General features: G+C 37.8%; 1 protein-coding gene across 1 annotated transcript in view; it reads right to left on the bottom strand.

Moving 5' to 3' along the window:
- LOC128854753 (uncharacterized) overlaps nucleotides 1-17,465 on the bottom strand; it is a gene marked incomplete at its 5' end in the record, with an annotated part of 196,228 nt that overhangs the window by 53,618 nt on the left and 125,145 nt on the right. Inside the window, 3 exons of the mRNA XM_054089118.1 lie at nucleotides 5,097-5,270; nucleotides 6,933-7,117; nucleotides 7,682-7,737. Of these exons, the coding sequence (XP_053945093.1) occupies nucleotides 5,097-5,270; nucleotides 6,933-7,117; nucleotides 7,682-7,737 (415 nt within the window). The remainder of the gene's footprint in view (nucleotides 1-5,096; nucleotides 5,271-6,932; nucleotides 7,118-7,681; nucleotides 7,738-17,465) is intronic.

Raw genomic sequence — 17,465 nt, 5'->3', positions numbered from 1 at the left:
AACTGTAGCAATAAAGTGCACGCAAACCTATGTCTGTATGCATGTGTCAGTGCATGAGTTTGTGCAGTAAATTATTTTGAAGAACGTGTCACTTTTAATAACAACTCAACTTATCTCAGCCTTAGCTCCATTTTAGGAAGTACCTACAGCGCTTTTTAGGAAGATATCTCCGGGATGCTACGTACAGGCGTGTGCATGTGAGTGAGTACTCGTGTGTACGTGAGTGCAGCTAATGGTAGTCAACTGGCATATTAGAGCAAAGTGTCAATTTTATGATGCATTGATGCAGAATCTTAGCCAGGTGTCTACAGGAGGCTATGCTCCTCTGTTTCCTTCCCTTTCTCTCTATCTCCCCCTCGCCCTCCCACTTGGTAACCTTATGGGGCTTCTCATTTCCTCTTTACTGTTATCGTCTAGCCAGGATCATCGTCGTCAATATGAACAGATACTGTTGATGATTTTAATTATGGCGTTAATTATTGACAGAGATTTGACTCTTGGCAACATATTGCCCTTTCAACCTATGTTAAAGGTTATAGAGAAGCTGTAGATACATCCATGTTACTTAGCTGCAAAAACCTATACGAATATATGATAAATTTGCTGGGATTGGCAACTTCGTTCATAAATTTAGAAAATCGCAATGTGTGAAAATTATAGTTTGCCATCTGTCTTCAAAAGCAGCAAATACAATATAAGCAAATAACCAGAAGCAGTTCAAGCTATGAGCGCTGCATTAGCTCATTTACTCTGTTACACAAAGAAGATTTATTTGCTTGTACGAAATCTCTTTCACTTAAACAAATTTACTGTAAATCCGAGTGCCTTTATGCTGTGTTATTTGAATTCGAGGGGGCGCAGGTTTAAACACCCTATCAGAAGAAATACATATAATTTCTGCAACTGGCGTCGATGATCGAATCTTTATTAAACGCCGGATTTTGGGCGTATCGCATCCGAGAGTTGTTTGTTGTGTAAAATTTTACATTCAAAACCTTCATATGTTAATGTGCTTTTATAATGCTGATGACTTTTTCCGGTATGCCCCTAGAACGCAATGAAATCGAAATAGAATTTCGATCGATGCTGTCAAACGCTGTGCTAAAATCTGTATAAGAAGCCTGAATATCGGACTGCTACTCATTGATTTGTTCTAAGATTATACGGAAAGTGACAATATGATCGGACCCTGACCCGTTCGAATTCCGCTGCTTACGCAGTCAAAGTTCAAGATGCGTTTGAATTCTTTACACAGAGTTTTGGGCAAATCTGCTTAATGGTCTGGATATTAAATAGGATAGACTTCTAGCTTTCTGGACTTTAACCCTATCATGAAAAGAAATATGTATAATACATTTTTTAAATGGCATCGTACGCGGAGAATGTAATAGAGCAAAACGAACATACCAGTTTTGAAAGGAACAGACTTCTTTACAAACAAAAAAGAAAAATGCTAAAAAGTGCAAGTAAGAGCAGCAAACGCCTGTGCTTTCAGAAACTACAAAAGCCTTGAAATTACTGCCCCCGAAATGCCCGGTTATACTGCACAACGTGGTCAAAAAAAAACTGTTCCCCCAACAGGATGGCATCGTAGCCTACGTTGCCAACTGTATAGAAGACGATGGAAATCGATGTTTGACCAACAGTAACGAAATTTTGCACATTTGCAAACAAATTAAAAGCAATTAGGCCCCCGGGCCCAATGCGATCCCGAATGAAGCCCCAAAGTTGGCAATCCAAAAGCATCCAGAGATCTTTATGGATGTTTGCAACTCTTGCTTAGAGGAATGCACGTTCCCGAAAGAGTGTAAACAGCAAAAACCAGTGCTAAAACCTAAAGGGTATGGTTGGTTGCAAGCTAGTTCTCTAACAGAGTCCTCCAATATAAAACCTACGAAGGATTCAAAAGGTACAGTGTAACAGGAGGAGTTTCACAGGGGGTTGTGCTGGGCCCACTTCTCTGGAATATAATGTACGACGGAGTCTTGCGTCTCAAACTACGTCCAGGATCCCAAATCATATGGTTTGCTGATGACATTGCAATCGTGGTCGTTGCTAAACTCCTTAACCAGGCTGAAGCAATTTGCAACCAAGCAGTCGAAATCACACAAATTTGGCTGCGCAAAAGTGGTTTAAGCCTTGCAAATCATACAACAGAAGCAGTTCTTATTAGTAACATGAAAATAGTAGAGACAGGAAACCAAACGATGAATACGAGAGGCCCTAATCAGGCTTCTAGAAAGTTACTTAGCAGTGTGGCATCATCTATCTTGCTATATGCTGTACCAGCCTGGGTGGAAGCAACAAAATACAGCTCATACATGAAAGATATCAAATCGGTATATCGGTTATGTGTCCTCAGGGTATGCTGCGCATTCCGCACCGTATCGGAAGATGCGGTGTTCGTCTTCGTGGGTATTCTACCGGTTAAGCTGAACGCAGTCGAATTCGCCAAAATAAAAAACATCGAGCGGATCCAGCATGACTGACTAACCGAAGGACTGAACGGGAGCAAAGCCTCAGTACGTGCCAGAAGGAATGGAGCAACGGACGATGGAAGTATCGATTGATTCCGAATATCGTCAAATGGATAAATCGAAAACGTGGACAAATAGATTTCTACCTGACCCAAGTATTAGTGGGAATGGATGGGCTTAGTGGGTGAGTTGAGATGCAAGTCTCACACTTATCGGCTTTTAATGCTTTGCCACATCTATAAAAAAAAGATTAAGTGTCCTCGTTTCGAGCATAAGTGTATCATCATGATCTCCATCGAATTACATTGCAATAACAGAAAACCATTTGTTGGAGAAATTATTTTAGTACCGAATGTTATCTGTCAAGGTGTTGTATTGGCGCAGCAAACCATTCAACTCGAATTTGGTTACATCGGAGCAAAGGGATACAGTGAATAAAGGTGCAGACTGGCCAAAACAGCGTTCTTAGAATAATCGCCGAGTATCTGCTAATATCGCTCGAATACCGCCTCTACAGAAATACCCCTAATTTCAGCGAACAGCCCACCGCCAGTGCGACCGAATAAGCTGAACTTGAGTTGAAGCAAAAGGTTCGACAGTTCGACAAGACAACACAAACCCGATAGGCTATCGCAAAGTAATTAAGTACATCAATTTTCGCCCAATTCCATAATTAGTGGCCTACCAACACCAATCGCAGAATAGAAGCTCAATTTGCCTTGTAAACCTGCTTATATATATGTATATTCTTATATAATTTCGTTTAACTCCGGTTGTTGCATAGGCCATAACAAAAGTATTGGAAGCATTTCGATTGTGAGCCAGTTGTTTTAAAAAATGACAGGATGTATTTGAGTTTGATCAGTCCGTTTCCACCATGAATCACCAGGAGGTTTTAGGTATTCGACGGTTTCTAACACCTTGCGAATTCCACCATACAGCAATTCTTCGCATACTTCGCTGACATCTTTGCGCAAAGTGTGACATATCCAGCCAAATCGTCTGCGTTTGAGGATGAGTTGTGTTGTGTGAGGGTGTTCGTTGGTCGAAATAAGTAACTCTGGATTTGAAAGAAACCGAGGTCACCAGATTTTAAAAATTTTCCGCATGCAAGGGGTTGACGAATATTTGCAGTCTTCGGATAAGCACGGATGTAAGGGACCAAGATTCGTAGCCACCGCTTTCTCGTTGGAATTAAAAATTCGTACCTTAGAAATCCATATGTTGTACAACTGGGAAAATGTTGCACGTGCTATGTTGAAACGGTGCGCAAAGGGTATGAAGCGCTTCCAATATCTAGGCTTTGCCTAATAGCAATTTTGGCGAGGGAGATGGATGAATCTTCAAAAAGTAAAATAAGTCGTCAAGCAGTGAAAGAGAGTTGTTGGCAGAAATCGTAGAGTTGGTGGAGTAATTCAGCAAATGGACGTTGCGTCTTTTGCTTGATTTCTTCTTTACAAAGTTGGCTAGACAGACGAAATGGGGATGTGGATTTTCACCTTACCCAAATATAAACAGGACACGGTTGCTTCAAGTTTGATTTCCATAAATTCGGGCATGAAGACGACCCATACTGCATCTTGTGTGAAACTGACGTTATTGAAGACGCAGAACATTGTTTTTGTTTTTTGTCTGTATGAAGTTTGAAACCCAAAGGACTGTCTTGAGAAATAAGGTAGTAAAACCTATTAAGGTTAAAAACCTGGTTGATATTATGCTTGTGTCAAAAGAAAACCGGTCCGCTGTTTGCATCGCAGCAAATAAAATCACCATAAAGTTACGTTGCGCGGAGCGTCTAGGCAAATTTTCATAGAAAGGCAATAGTCCGCTCTCTCTCCGCGAAGCAATACCTAACGATAGTTCCACGGACAAAGGGAAACGAAGAAGGGATGAATTTTGAGTACAGTGAGCCGGAAGGCAAGTCCCACAACTCGGCTTTCAATGCATTTTGCCACATCTCCATACAAAAAAAAAAAAAAATTAAATATCTAATAAGTAGCTCCGCACGAATTTAGCCAAAACTTTGCTTCCCGGTTTCTTTCTTCCTATCCAACTACGTCGAAAATCAGCACCATTGTTGTGTCTGTAGATCTTCAAGTCACCAGTTTCTGTACCACTTCCATGTAAGGTCTTTATATGCCCTGAATTAAAGCATGCGATGCTAAGAGCACACATATAATTTAACAACGAGGAACGAAGAACATGGAAGGGTAATTGCAATTTTATAAATTTTTATTAGTTGTTCAGTCGAGCTTTACCTCCAAAGTATGGTGCATGTAGCTTTTTCTACAAATGGGCCTACTACAGATGCATGCTGCCTTCGGACGGCAAATGATTTTTATTGGAAGCCGTTTTTTGGCTCAAATATGGCAAAGTGCTTGCTTTTTGATCTTTGCATAAATCGAATAATTGTCGCATCCAAGCACCCCACCACAGACTTGCATACAGCATTACATATTCCATAGCCCCAAAAACAGCGTAACAACATTGATTTGGCATTAAGCAGCGTTTGGTATTTAAAAAGCTTAAAATCATTATCTTGGTGGTTACGCTCACTGCACGCTCGAAAGTGCACAAACTGCAGAGCAGACCAAAAACGAGTAGCTCACTTCCACTTACCTGCACTCACGGTCCTCTTTACAGTTTTCGGCCACCGAATGGCAGGACGGTGGCGGGTGGTAGTATATGCCATTTGAACCCTGCTGATTACTGTTATCGGCTGGCCTTTGTGCACAAGTTGGATGGAGTTTTTCCTGTGCAATCATGCACATGTCGTGACGATTCGTTGTTTTTCTGCGAAGAGGAAGCAAATGAGAAAAAAAACAGAAAAAAGTTTTACCACACACACAACTGAGAATAACGTAGCAAAATGAGTAAAATGGCAGACTTGTTTCAAATGCTTCAAATACTTGAAACGCCAGTGATTACACTAAAATGCAGAGCGAAGACTAAAAGGAAGCCACGAGGCGTGCATGACCAGATAGCAGCAACTTATAACTGAAATGCGTGTGACACGCACACGCATACATATAGCTTTCAGTCATGCAAGCAGAGGCTTCGCTGCAATTTAGTGCACGCAAGGTAGCGAGATGAGTACTGGTTGATATTAGATATACAGGGTGGATGATGAATTTTGTTACATTAAGAAACTCAAATAACTTTTTTTTTAGTGTATGGAATTCATTTATTTTTTTTTTCAAGTTGAAGGTCATTAAATTTTATTAAATGTACAATAGCTTAACTAGTTTTAAAAATAATTGAATTTAAATGCCCCCCATGCTCGTTGAAACAAGTGCGGCATCTTAGTAAAAAGTTGTTCATTGCTGCTTTGAGAGTTGCGACAGGAATAGCCGCAATTGTTGCCCGAATGGATTGTTTTAGTTCATCCAAATTTGTTGGCTTTGTTTTATAAACTTCTTGTTTACATAAACCCCACAAGAAAAAGTCAGGTGCAGTAAGGTCAGGCGACCTGGGGGGCCAACGAAATTCGGAGTTTCTTGAAATCAGTTTATTGGGAAATTTTCGTCGCAACTCTGTCATAACAGTCTGGGCTATGTGAGACGTTGCCCCATTTTGTTGAAACCACACAGAGTTGAAAGGAATTCTCTTTCGGCGTAGTTCTGGATAGAAAAATTCTTTCAGCATTTTCAAATAACGGTCTCCAAAAATAAGGCCCGACAATACAGCGTGAAGAAACCGCACACCACACTGTCACGCGAAGAGGATGCAATTCCGTCTCGTGGAGTATCTGTGGGTTAGAAGTACTCCATATTCGACAATTTTGTTTGTTCACATTGCCGTTTAAATCGAAATGGGCCTCATCAGACATGAAAAGGCAGTTTAACATGTTTTGGTCTTCTTCCACCATTTGCAGGATCTTCTGGCAAAATTCCAAGCGAATCGGCAAGTCTGCTGCATTCAGTTTGTTAACCATTTGAATTTTGTAGGGAAATAAGTCTAAATCTTTGTGCATTATTGTTTGCAAAGACCGTCGGCTGACACCAAGTTCAGCAGATAAGCTTCTTGTTGAAACCCTTGGATTGCTTTGTATAGCTGCAGCTACAGCAGCGATCGTTTCCTCCGTCCGAACTGGTGGGTTTCGATGATAAGGTCTTCTTGCGACTGTTCCTTGCTCAAAAAAATTATTCACCAGTCTCATTATGGTCCATCTGCTCGGGGGATCGCCGCCAAACATCCGCCTGTACTCTCTCTGTACCAAAACTACGGACTCCAGTGCGTGATAGCGGCGGACTATCCAAATTCTTGTTTGCGTGTCCCAGTTATCCATTTTAATAAATTTTAAAGATCAATCTGCAAATTAAAACAAAAATGGAACAGATAACTTAAAAAGAAAAAAAGTTATTCAATTTTTTTTTGGTAGCGGCTTTCATCAGCCACCCTGTACATATATGTATGTGTGTGCATACGGGTGTGTACTCTCTAAGCTATACTCACTTGCAGAGGCAGAAGGCAATGTCCAAATTCAAGTCCTCGTGCGGACCTTTGTAAAAGGCTTGCAGTGATGTCATGCATGCATTGCGATTGCAACGGTGCATTTCACAATGCATCAACATAGGCTGCAAGGACGACGAGCATGACGCATCCTCCCGACATGTATCCAATGCTGTGTGGCAGGTACTCTACTCAAACGTCACCAACGTGAGGTAGCCAGGATTTACGCAGTCATCAAATTGTGCAAGCGATCAAAGTCACGAAAGCGTACAGCACGCATTGTTGTTGATGCAGTAGTTGGTTGCATGCATCATCGACAGCGGCGGTGATGATGGCAGAAGCAGTGAGGCACGATGTTTGTTGTGGGGCATTGTATGTCGTCAATTGCATTCATTCACGCAAGTCAAATGGGCGGAATGTGAAAAGAATAAAAGAAAGAGAAGAAAGAGAAAAAGAAGACGAAAAAAGAAATTCAGCACTTAAACGCTGAAGAACTGCATGTAATCACAATGCATGCGAATTGGTTGCATCAGTAGGTTGCACGCATCATTTGCAGAATAGCAACAGCTCAACGAGAAGCGTAGCAGCAGCCGCAAAGCAGTGAAGCGTTGCTCAAATTTACATAGAGAGTTTGTGTTTATCGGTGATGCTACTGCTGCTAGCTGCTAAAGCTGTGCTGTTGTTCACTCACTTAGACAACGACATAAGCTGAGTGAGGGCAATGCGGCTGCACCAAACAGATGCTGACTTACCTGAAAGTGTTGCTTGATTATTTCCGTTGAGAGGTCTACTTCAACATCCTGACCACCTGTACGTGTGCATGAACGGCAACCAAGTGCAGCACCGGGTGACGGCAGTAGCAGGAGCAGGGCAATAGAGAGGGAAGCGAAGAGCCCACAAGAGAAACGTGTCCAAGTCGCCAACAGTGATTTTTTGTAATTTTTTGTTTGGTTTTGGATTTCGTTTTTGTAAATATAATTGGCGTTGATTTATGTTTGTAAGCCAAATGGCAATTTTTGTTGATTTTTGTTTTTTTGTTTTTGTTTTGTTTTGTGTCCGGTCATGTTTTGTTCGAGGATTGCAATTCGAATTTGTTTGCGCGTTGATTAACATTGTTAATGTTTTTGTGCACGTTGTCCAAGTTGTTTATACGTCATAAAAGTATGAATTTTTCGTTGTGAAAATTGCGCATTATGGCCGATTTAATTGGTGTTGGTATTCGTTTTGTTTTTTGTGAGATATTCGTGTTGATATTTTCAGGCATTTTTCAGCATTTTTTTCATATTTCATTTTTCATTTAATTTGCGAAGTGCAGTTGATGAAGTGAATTATTGAGATGTAAATTGTAGAGAAAATAACAAAAACAGAAACATTTTATAAATGAGAATTTTTTCCATATGACTAATCGGCGAGAATAAATATTAATAATATTTTTTTTTCTTTTAATAATAAAATATTGAAAGTGCCATTTTTATGCACATACAAAACCTGACAATTTTCTGAAATCAAGGTTTACTCGGAATTACGCTTTACCATCGCATACAATTAAAAAGAAAACATACAAAAATTGGTGTAAGTCCAACTTTTATTTATTTGTGTATCAAAAAACAAAAACCCACGCTGCGAACTAGTCGTTTACAGTTGAATATATTTGGACAAAAAATGCATCTATTAAAAAAGGCTAAATAAATTATAAACAAAATTTAAAGTGTCAAAAAATCAATTTAATTTCGATATGAATATGCCTGGGAAAAGTGTAATTTTTTTAATACCGCCGCTTACATCCTCTTTTGTTTCTTATTGTCCCACAATTGGAGGGACCTACAGTTTGACGGCGTCTCCGAACGGCGTAGATGGTTTTTCATGACAGAAATATAAGAACACTCAGAGGCTTGCCATTACCTGCCGAGGAGCGACGGCTGTTAGAAAAAACATTTCATATATGGTAAATTTAGTGTTTCGTGCCCACAGCTGGTTTTGAATCCGGGCACTGCCTACTGAGTATCAGTCACCTACTAACCATTTGGCTATGGCAGCTGAATTAAACTTAACACATTGACTGCTAAGGCACTTTCAGCAAATAAGATGCTCTGGGGCCACAGCCTTTTGTTTTTTTAAATCTCATCAGAGACGTCAAAATTGGAATTTAGAGTAGTGCTTGTAATATTTTCTGCTTAGAAACAGGCAGTTTTTAACTAATTAGTATGTCACACACATATGATCACCAGAAAGAAGGCTAAAAGAGTATACACATATTGCCCGGATTGTCCCCAAGAGCCGTTCATGTGTTTAGAATGTTTTGGGAATCACCACAAACAAGTTTAATGGGTTCATTTGTACTTTGTACTTTGTAAAAATAAATTGTAAAAATTTTTTGTTACTGCAATAAAATGAATTTAATTTTTTTTGCAAAACCAATTTTTTCCAATTATTTTATGAGCTGCGCCGAAGCCACAATAACAGAAATTTCATGGGAAGCCATATATTTTATTATTGCAATAAAATCATATTTATCGTCAATCGTTGCTGTGTGACATGGCGAGAGAGAATAATAGTCGTGTCGGACATATGTGTCCGACGTGGCATAAACCGCATAGTACAGTGTCACACATATATGGCCGACGTGGCAGTCAATGTGTTAAAGAAATTATCAAAAACTCTAAATATGCAAAATAGATTAAGTGTTCAAAATAAATTTTAATTCATTTTAAATTGACGTGTAGATTGAAAGCCTAAGAGGGCGTAGCAGATTTTATATGCAGCAACTCAAAAAAGCACTTAGTTTTGAACGGACTTTAGGACTAGGCCTTTTTTTGGCACCCTGTAAACGCCGCTGAATTTTTAAATTTCTCGTAATTTAAGATTGACGAGGGTGAAAGACTGGCATATGCTCTCATAACCGGTGCAATGCCAGCCACGCCATCGAAATCATTTTATGCTACACTAAACCTCCTTCCAGTAGATCTGCAGGCAAAATATATCATTAATCGTCCGGCAATAAGGTTGAACCCCCTAAGTAAGTGGTCAAACACGGTCTACGGCGACGATAAGACTTTAACTGATATTTCGGAGCATTCCGCACTGGTGGACTATTCACTCCCATCTACAAATGTCCCCACAGCGTTCACGACTCCCCTGCCCTCAAGTGAAGGGTGGAAATGGGACGAAGCAAGACCGGGGAGGTATATCCAAGTGCACACAGATGCCTACAAACGTCGAGGTTGAGGTTGAGCGCAACTGTATATTCCGAGCATCTGGGGATTTCCTTCTGCTTACAGTTCATCGACTACAGCAGTGTTTCTCAGACTGAACTAATCGCAATAAAAAATCCATGATACTGATCCACTGTTATGCGATATCTACAGATTATATCGACATTTTCACTGATAGTCAGGTGGTGATAAAATCCCTCACAAAGCAGTCAACAACCTCTAAATTAGCCATTTCACCCAAAAGTGGCATGAACTGGCATGAGACTTGGCAGCAAGAGAACTTATGAGTACATAGACAAAGGCACAGTCATATCCTTGTAAGAGATGGCATAATAAAACCATCTGGAAAATCGCCCGATGATTGTAGGCGACTCTCAAAGCTAAACGCACAGAATCTCTGTTAAGCCAAAGTAAGCAAGTAATGGGCAGACATGCCCAGAGGATAGGTGTGCAGACACACGACATCTGGAGAAGATATGTAAATGAGCAAGAGACGACTCACATTTTCTGTGCCATTGTCCTGTAGTAGATTCATTACTTTAATTTGACGCTTGTTTAAGGAGTTAGCAGATCTCAGTACTGTTTAAATCAGGAACGTTGTAAAATTTTTGTAAAATTCATATTAGGAGACATAAACACAAGTTCCCTACGCGGCATCACAATGGGCTATGAGTCTGAATATGTTCCATAGTGGACAACCGCTACAACCTAACCTAACCCACCTTCTAACTTATGGTATCGGTCTTTTGTGTAAAGTCCTTAACCAAAGCTCGGTCCAGACATTACAAGGACATTATTTCTTTACCACCTTTTAATGTGAAACATCTTTGAGAAAGTTTTTTCCAGCTATCAGCGACCTACTAAAATAAAAACCTGCATAATCTGTTTGTCATTCATTATAAGCGAATAAATTTTGAAACTTACTTTCAACTTTGCCAGCATTGCACCAAGCAATTGTTGCCTCATCGGCAAAAACCGGTCAAGGAATTAGAATGTTAACGTACGACATTGTCGACGAATGAAAGTAGGATAGAAATAGAATATTGGCAATCAGAATGTGCCTTACAATAAATTTATGAAGCTACAAGTGCAAATGCATGTAAAATGTGAGATAGACAGGTTCAACATAGAAGCTATGCCTATATAGTAACATCAAGAATGGAAGAAAATGTTAAGAGAGTAAGGCTTTCAGATCCATATCCTATGGATTGCTGGTCATACTGGAATCATTGGGAATGAAAGGATAAGTTAGTTAGCCAGGAAAGAGGCGGCCTCTCCATTTATAGGCTCAAAGCCGTTTTTTGGCCTGGGAAAGGGAAAGTTCACGTCTCTTACTCAGGACAATCCACCGGACTTATCCACCCGCTATCAAAATCAATGATACGCAGATTTACCTTAAACCGATTTAAGGAATGAATGAAACAAAATAAGAATAATTTAAGAATCATGATGGGAATGCCAACAAGGCTTTGTAGATTGAATTACCATTATCCTAGCGTGGGAATATACTCCCAACTTGCATGTTCTTTATGGAAGAAGATGAAACTACCTAATATGTGCTGATATCTTGCCCATCACTGACACAACAGCGGCTCAAACACCAGGGTAAACAAATTTTACTAAACGGGGAAATAAATCTTAATAAAATGTGGCAAATACAAAAATGTAATGGGGGAGATGCGTTCAAAGAAATACTCGGAATCTATGTAGGGGTTACAATAGATCTTCTTAGGTAGCAGTGCTAAATTCCCTCATATTATTAAGTAAAGCCACAAACATTTTATTACTATTGCCCTTTTTCGGTATCCATTGATAGAGCCCATAGCTACTTGCGCCACTTCGAAGAAGTAAGTGCCTTGGGACTAAAATTCACACCAGATAAAGACTTTTTTGGAGTGTGCATTTTAGTGGCACTAAATTTAAAAACGAAAAATCAACAGGGCCAGATAACATACCAGTCGAGGTATAGAAAAGTTTGGGTGCGACGGGCATTAGCTTCCTAAAATCCTCATATAATGATATACTACATGGAAAAATCCCAAGTAAGTAGCGGAAAAGCTACATCATTCAATTTCATAAGAACAAAGACGACGAGGGAGACTTCAAGAACTTGAAACACAAAATTATGGAACACATTTTTCTAATAACGAGCACACTTCCAAGGACTCCGAACTCTTCATAAAAAACATAAAGTCACACACCACCAATAGGAGGTGGAACTCGGCCAAATGGCTAAATACCCAGTAAAGAATGTAAGTGCCAATTACATATATACAAATAAATAATATATAAGAAATATAGCATCTATCAACTGTCAAAGTTCGTGCGCGCCTGTAGAAAACCTCTTTAGCCACTCGATCTGATATTAATATAAATAAATTTAAGAGGCCAGAAGCCTAGTTTCTAGCTCGCGAAAGGGACTCAAAAAAATGTAAATGTGTATTAAAGGCCTCAAATTGAATTCAAAAATATTTTTTAGAATTCAATAAATTTTGGCATAAGTGAATGTTGTATGAGACGGACAAGCTCGAATTTGCTAGTCTCTACTAATGTCTCTTGAGTCATATTTGATCGATAATCTCTTGAGTTGATGTATATTTCAAATTAATTGCTTCGAAAACAAACTTAATCGAATTCTTGATCTTATTTTCGTTACAAGTAATTTGAATTTTTCTATCTTCCAACGTCACCTTCCTTTTTCCCAATAGAAACCATGTTTCAAAGCTACTTAGGATTGAATTTTATGAACTTTCCATCAGCAAACCCCAAAAAGGCTTGCTTATAATTATCTTATTGCTGGTTTTCTATGGTTAGTGATATTTTATGTGGTATTGCTTGGGAGAATATGCGCCCAGGCTTAAGTGTCATCGATTGTTTTAATTCATTTAGCAACATTGTTTCCCCCAGCTGGTAGGGAACATTAGCAACATTGTTTCCCCCGCGGTAAGACATGCCTGTCGTAAGAGACAACTAAAATCCGGCAGGAAAAGAAGGGGCTCGGCTGAAAAAGCCTCTTATGCCCTGGGTACCTCCAGCAGCAGGGCTGGAAAGTTCATCAGGATTGAGACCAGTAAAATCCTGATTATGGTATACTGGAAGGATTATTCGGATTAAATAGTCTAAGGGCTGGTGAAAGTTGTATTCTATCACCTCATTAGCTGCCCGTAAAAAAAGTCATTCCGAAAGCACTTTGGCACTTCATAAAATCTAACAACTCGCACGAGCGTACCAACTGCTGTACGTCTGGATGATAAAGTAGCGAAGCCATCATAGCAACGCCACCAAAATTAATTTTTCATAAATCACTTGCAGCCTGATTTTTCATTGATGATTGGAAAGTAACACCAGTTACTCCATCTTTAAAAGTAGCAATAAAAATGATGTGCGTAACTATAGACCAATTTCAAAGCTGTCCACTATTTACAAATAAATAGATATCGAAATTCAAGCCGAAGATCTTAGTAGCCAGAACTCTTGATACATTTTAGTGTACTGGTTATTTATAATGGTCCGGGAGCTAGGGATCATTTTAACCTCATCATTTCATGTCCACTGATTTTAATACAGAGCCAGACGTCATCCAATGGATGACGAAACCAACCGTCACCTGGTCTAGTAGCAGTGGTTACGTGCGGGGGATGCTGCGAAACGTGTCAAAAAAAATTTTTTAACAACTCATTTAATACCGGCTGAACATTTTTTTGTGTATTGTTGACATTTAGTAGAATAAAAAAAAAGTCAGCTACGCCGTAGAGGGGGGAAAAAAAAGTCAGTTGAACAGGCGAACTTGTAAAATAAATTAAAAACTAAAACTACTTATGCCGATTGAAATTTGTTTACATAATTTTGGACACATATGAAAATTTAATATTGATGGCCAGCTGCGTTTATAGCGGTGGAAAGACCGTCAGCCGAAGAAAGAATGTATCATTGCGTTCAGCCGACGTATTTCCCCCCCTCTACGGCGCAGCTGCGAACTTTTTTTTATTCTACTAAATGTCAACAATACATGAAACAAAAATTCAGCCGGTATAAAATGAGTTGGGAGAAATTTTTTTTCAACATGTTTCGTACCCTCCCACAATCACACCCACCGCGGGTGCGCCAGCTGACGTTCACTTTCGTTATTCATGAAAGCTAAATCACAAGTACAGTCAAAAATTTAACGGTATAAAAACGCAGTCCAAAATCGACCCTTGGCTCCCGGACTATAATTATTACTCTTACATATAAATAAATAAAAATAATAATAAAAAATAAGATTTGAAAGTAAAATCAAAATTGTAAAATTTATAAACGAACCCAACTTTCATCAGTTTCTGTCTCGCTGGTAAATCAATATTAATTTAAATTCGGCAATATTTCCAACTCACAAAATGAATGTTGACAGTCTTGTTTATCGGCCAGAATAACATCTGCATACCTGTGAGTGAAAACACAAAATCTGACAACATAAGTATGTATGTATGTATTTAAGTACTTTTACATGTTTTAAAAATAGCCACACATGATGATTGCCAATTACTGCTTTAATCCGCTTTGCGGTAAAACATATTTGTATTATGAAAATTGCAAAGCCACAAAACATATTTTAATACCATAGCAATGCGAAATTGAATTGCGGTTGTTACAGTGCAACAAAGAACAAAATTTCATAAAAAAGAAATAAAAAAAAAATTAAAAAAAAATTAAAAAAAATGTAAATACGCCCAACAGGTCTTAATCGATTATTAATTCTTGGTGTGCCTGGATTACGGCATGGACAACACTCTGGAATTGAGTGGCATTAAATGGCGGCGTAATTATCCAATTGGCTGCGTGAAATGATAATTGTCACTCTTTGTGTGAAGGCTTTTATAACAACAATAACAACAAGTAGTTAAATAATGCATTGAAACTTTTGTATCGTATTGTAATATTCTTACACTGTGATATTCACAAATCGTATAAAATACCAATACAATTACGCCAATTACGTATGTATGCGCAACGGTATATGTACATGTATGTCTGCATGTATGCATGTATGGTTCTTTATAATTTCAGACGCAGTCAGTATTGATTTATTGCATTACTGGTTAATTACATTGCCAGTCGATTAACTCATTATGAAGTCAGAATAATGAGGTAATAATATGGGCTCAAATGGAATAGGGAAAATCAATAGAACTGCAGAGATTGACTCAAAGGCGATGCGTAAATTTTTCTAAAATTTACGAAGAGCAGTTTAATAGTTAAGCTATTAGATGATTCAGTCAATGGAGATTCAAATGGAAATCAAACATAATTCATTTCAAAAATATGATTCTAAAATAGAAGCTACTTTATGAAAATACTGTAAAATTGCAATTTAAAACTCTCAAGGGTGCTAATGATCGTAAGAATAGCATTCAGTAGTGATTACTCGTGCAAGTTTAGCTGTTTCGAGCGGTACTCGATGAGAGGTCCTAAATCGCTTAACTTTTATAACAGTCCGATATTAAACTTCAAAAATAAGCATTCCGTTGTTTGTATTTTGAATGCGACTGAAAGGTGCGATAGCCAATCGGAAGCTCAAATGACTCAAAACCCTTACCGCACACGGGACTTTCAGCTACAGTATGCATACCTTCAGCACACTTATAAATAAAATTTTTTTTAGAAAGCTACGTAGCTGATGTAGAACTTCTCCACATTCTTTTAGGTTTATTATATATTAAGAACTTAAAATTTTTAAATTAATTGGAAAGTTAGTTGACTTCGTGTGAGCCAGTTTTTCTAGGACACTAGTTCGTGGTGTACGTACTAGGCACCACAATTTCTATCTGAAACAAGTAAAAGACATTTTTTTTAAATTGATAAATTATCTAATGCTAAGCGTTTAAAAAAATTTCGCTATATCGATTGCGATTTTGCATTGGAAAACATTTTTTTTTAAATAGTTATGTTTTTTGTTAGCAAATTTGGTACGTAAATAAACGAAGGATAGCAAAATTTCACTACAAAATCGGTGATTCTCGAATCTATGATACCTCAAATACCGCAAGATTCAAGGCTCTTTGTCTACAATTTGGCGATCGTTGCCTAAATTCTTATACGATCAACTTAACTTAAATCAAGCATTTTGGCCCGCGCCTGATTATTTTCGCCGTTTTTTAGGCCGCATCTTTTCTCTTTGGTATTTCGAAAGGAACCGAATAGTATAAGGGCGATTTCTTGTCAAGGAATCCAAGTATTTTGCACTTTGTTGTCAATATTTCTGAAAATTAGTTTGTTTGTGGGCCTGAATTAAAAAAATGCATAGTTGTAAGATTTATTCAAGGCCGAAAATTTTGATATGTGGTTTTTAAAGTCAAGTATAGGGTCCGCCATATAACTTTACGGAATTAAAAATGCTATAAAAAAGAAACTACTCAATATTTTTCCAAACTGTTTTTTTTTATTTTGAAGTACAATCCTTCCGGTTAATGATGGAGCACAACTTCATTCATATGGCTGCCTTGGCTAGCCATGCACCATCCCATACGATCGGTCCAATTTTTCAACACATGTTCGATTGTATGCGGCTGTATTTCAGCTATGACATCGCATATGTAGCGCCATCTTGTTGGAACCAAATGCCATTTCCTAGCGTTCTTTGAGCGTATACACAACCATTTTCGTTCAGCGGAAGAATAAAACTAATTTTCTGTCAAATCAGATGACAGCTAAGTGTTACCATTCTTCAAATAATACCTAGTTCAAATCCGTAACGATAGATGGCGGGCCCTGTACCTTCGGCATTTACATTTTTTTTATTTTGTGAAAATTTCTTCTTTTATGTTTTTCAACTTTCGTCCAAATTTTTTATTAATATATTTTTGTATTAAAAATATAAACAAAAATTGGAAAATAAATTGTTTAATATTAAAAAATAGATAAGATAATATTGGAAAAAATTTATAAAAACCATCAAAGGTATTTCACTTAAAAAAAATGGAAAAAAATTTAATTTTATTTTTTGTATTGAGAAATTAACGAAAACCATTTGTAAAAAAAATTTTACAATAAGAAAAAAGTTACCAAACAAAATTGAAAAACAGAGTAACTACTAAAAAGCAGCGATTCAATTTTTGAAAAAAAAGAAAAAAAAAACAAAAAAAATATGCAAAATTAAAATTTATTAATTAAGTTGTAAAGTTGTATTAAAATTTTATATTTTGTATTGAAAAATCAAAAAAAAAAATGGAGATTAAAAAATATTAATTATTAAAATTTTATATTTTGTATTGAAAAATTAGAAAAAAAAATGGAAATTAAGAATTAAAAGCAAAAAAATTTCGAAAAAATATTTATTTTTTATAGA

Source organism: Anastrepha ludens, chromosome 2, assembly GCF_028408465.1.
Source record: "Anastrepha ludens isolate Willacy chromosome 2, idAnaLude1.1, whole genome shotgun sequence".
In the NCBI taxonomy this organism is placed as follows: Eukaryota; Metazoa; Arthropoda; class Insecta; order Diptera; family Tephritidae; genus Anastrepha; species Anastrepha ludens.
Note: the sequence above shows the minus strand (reverse complement) of the source record. Positions and strands in the feature narration are given on the sequence as shown.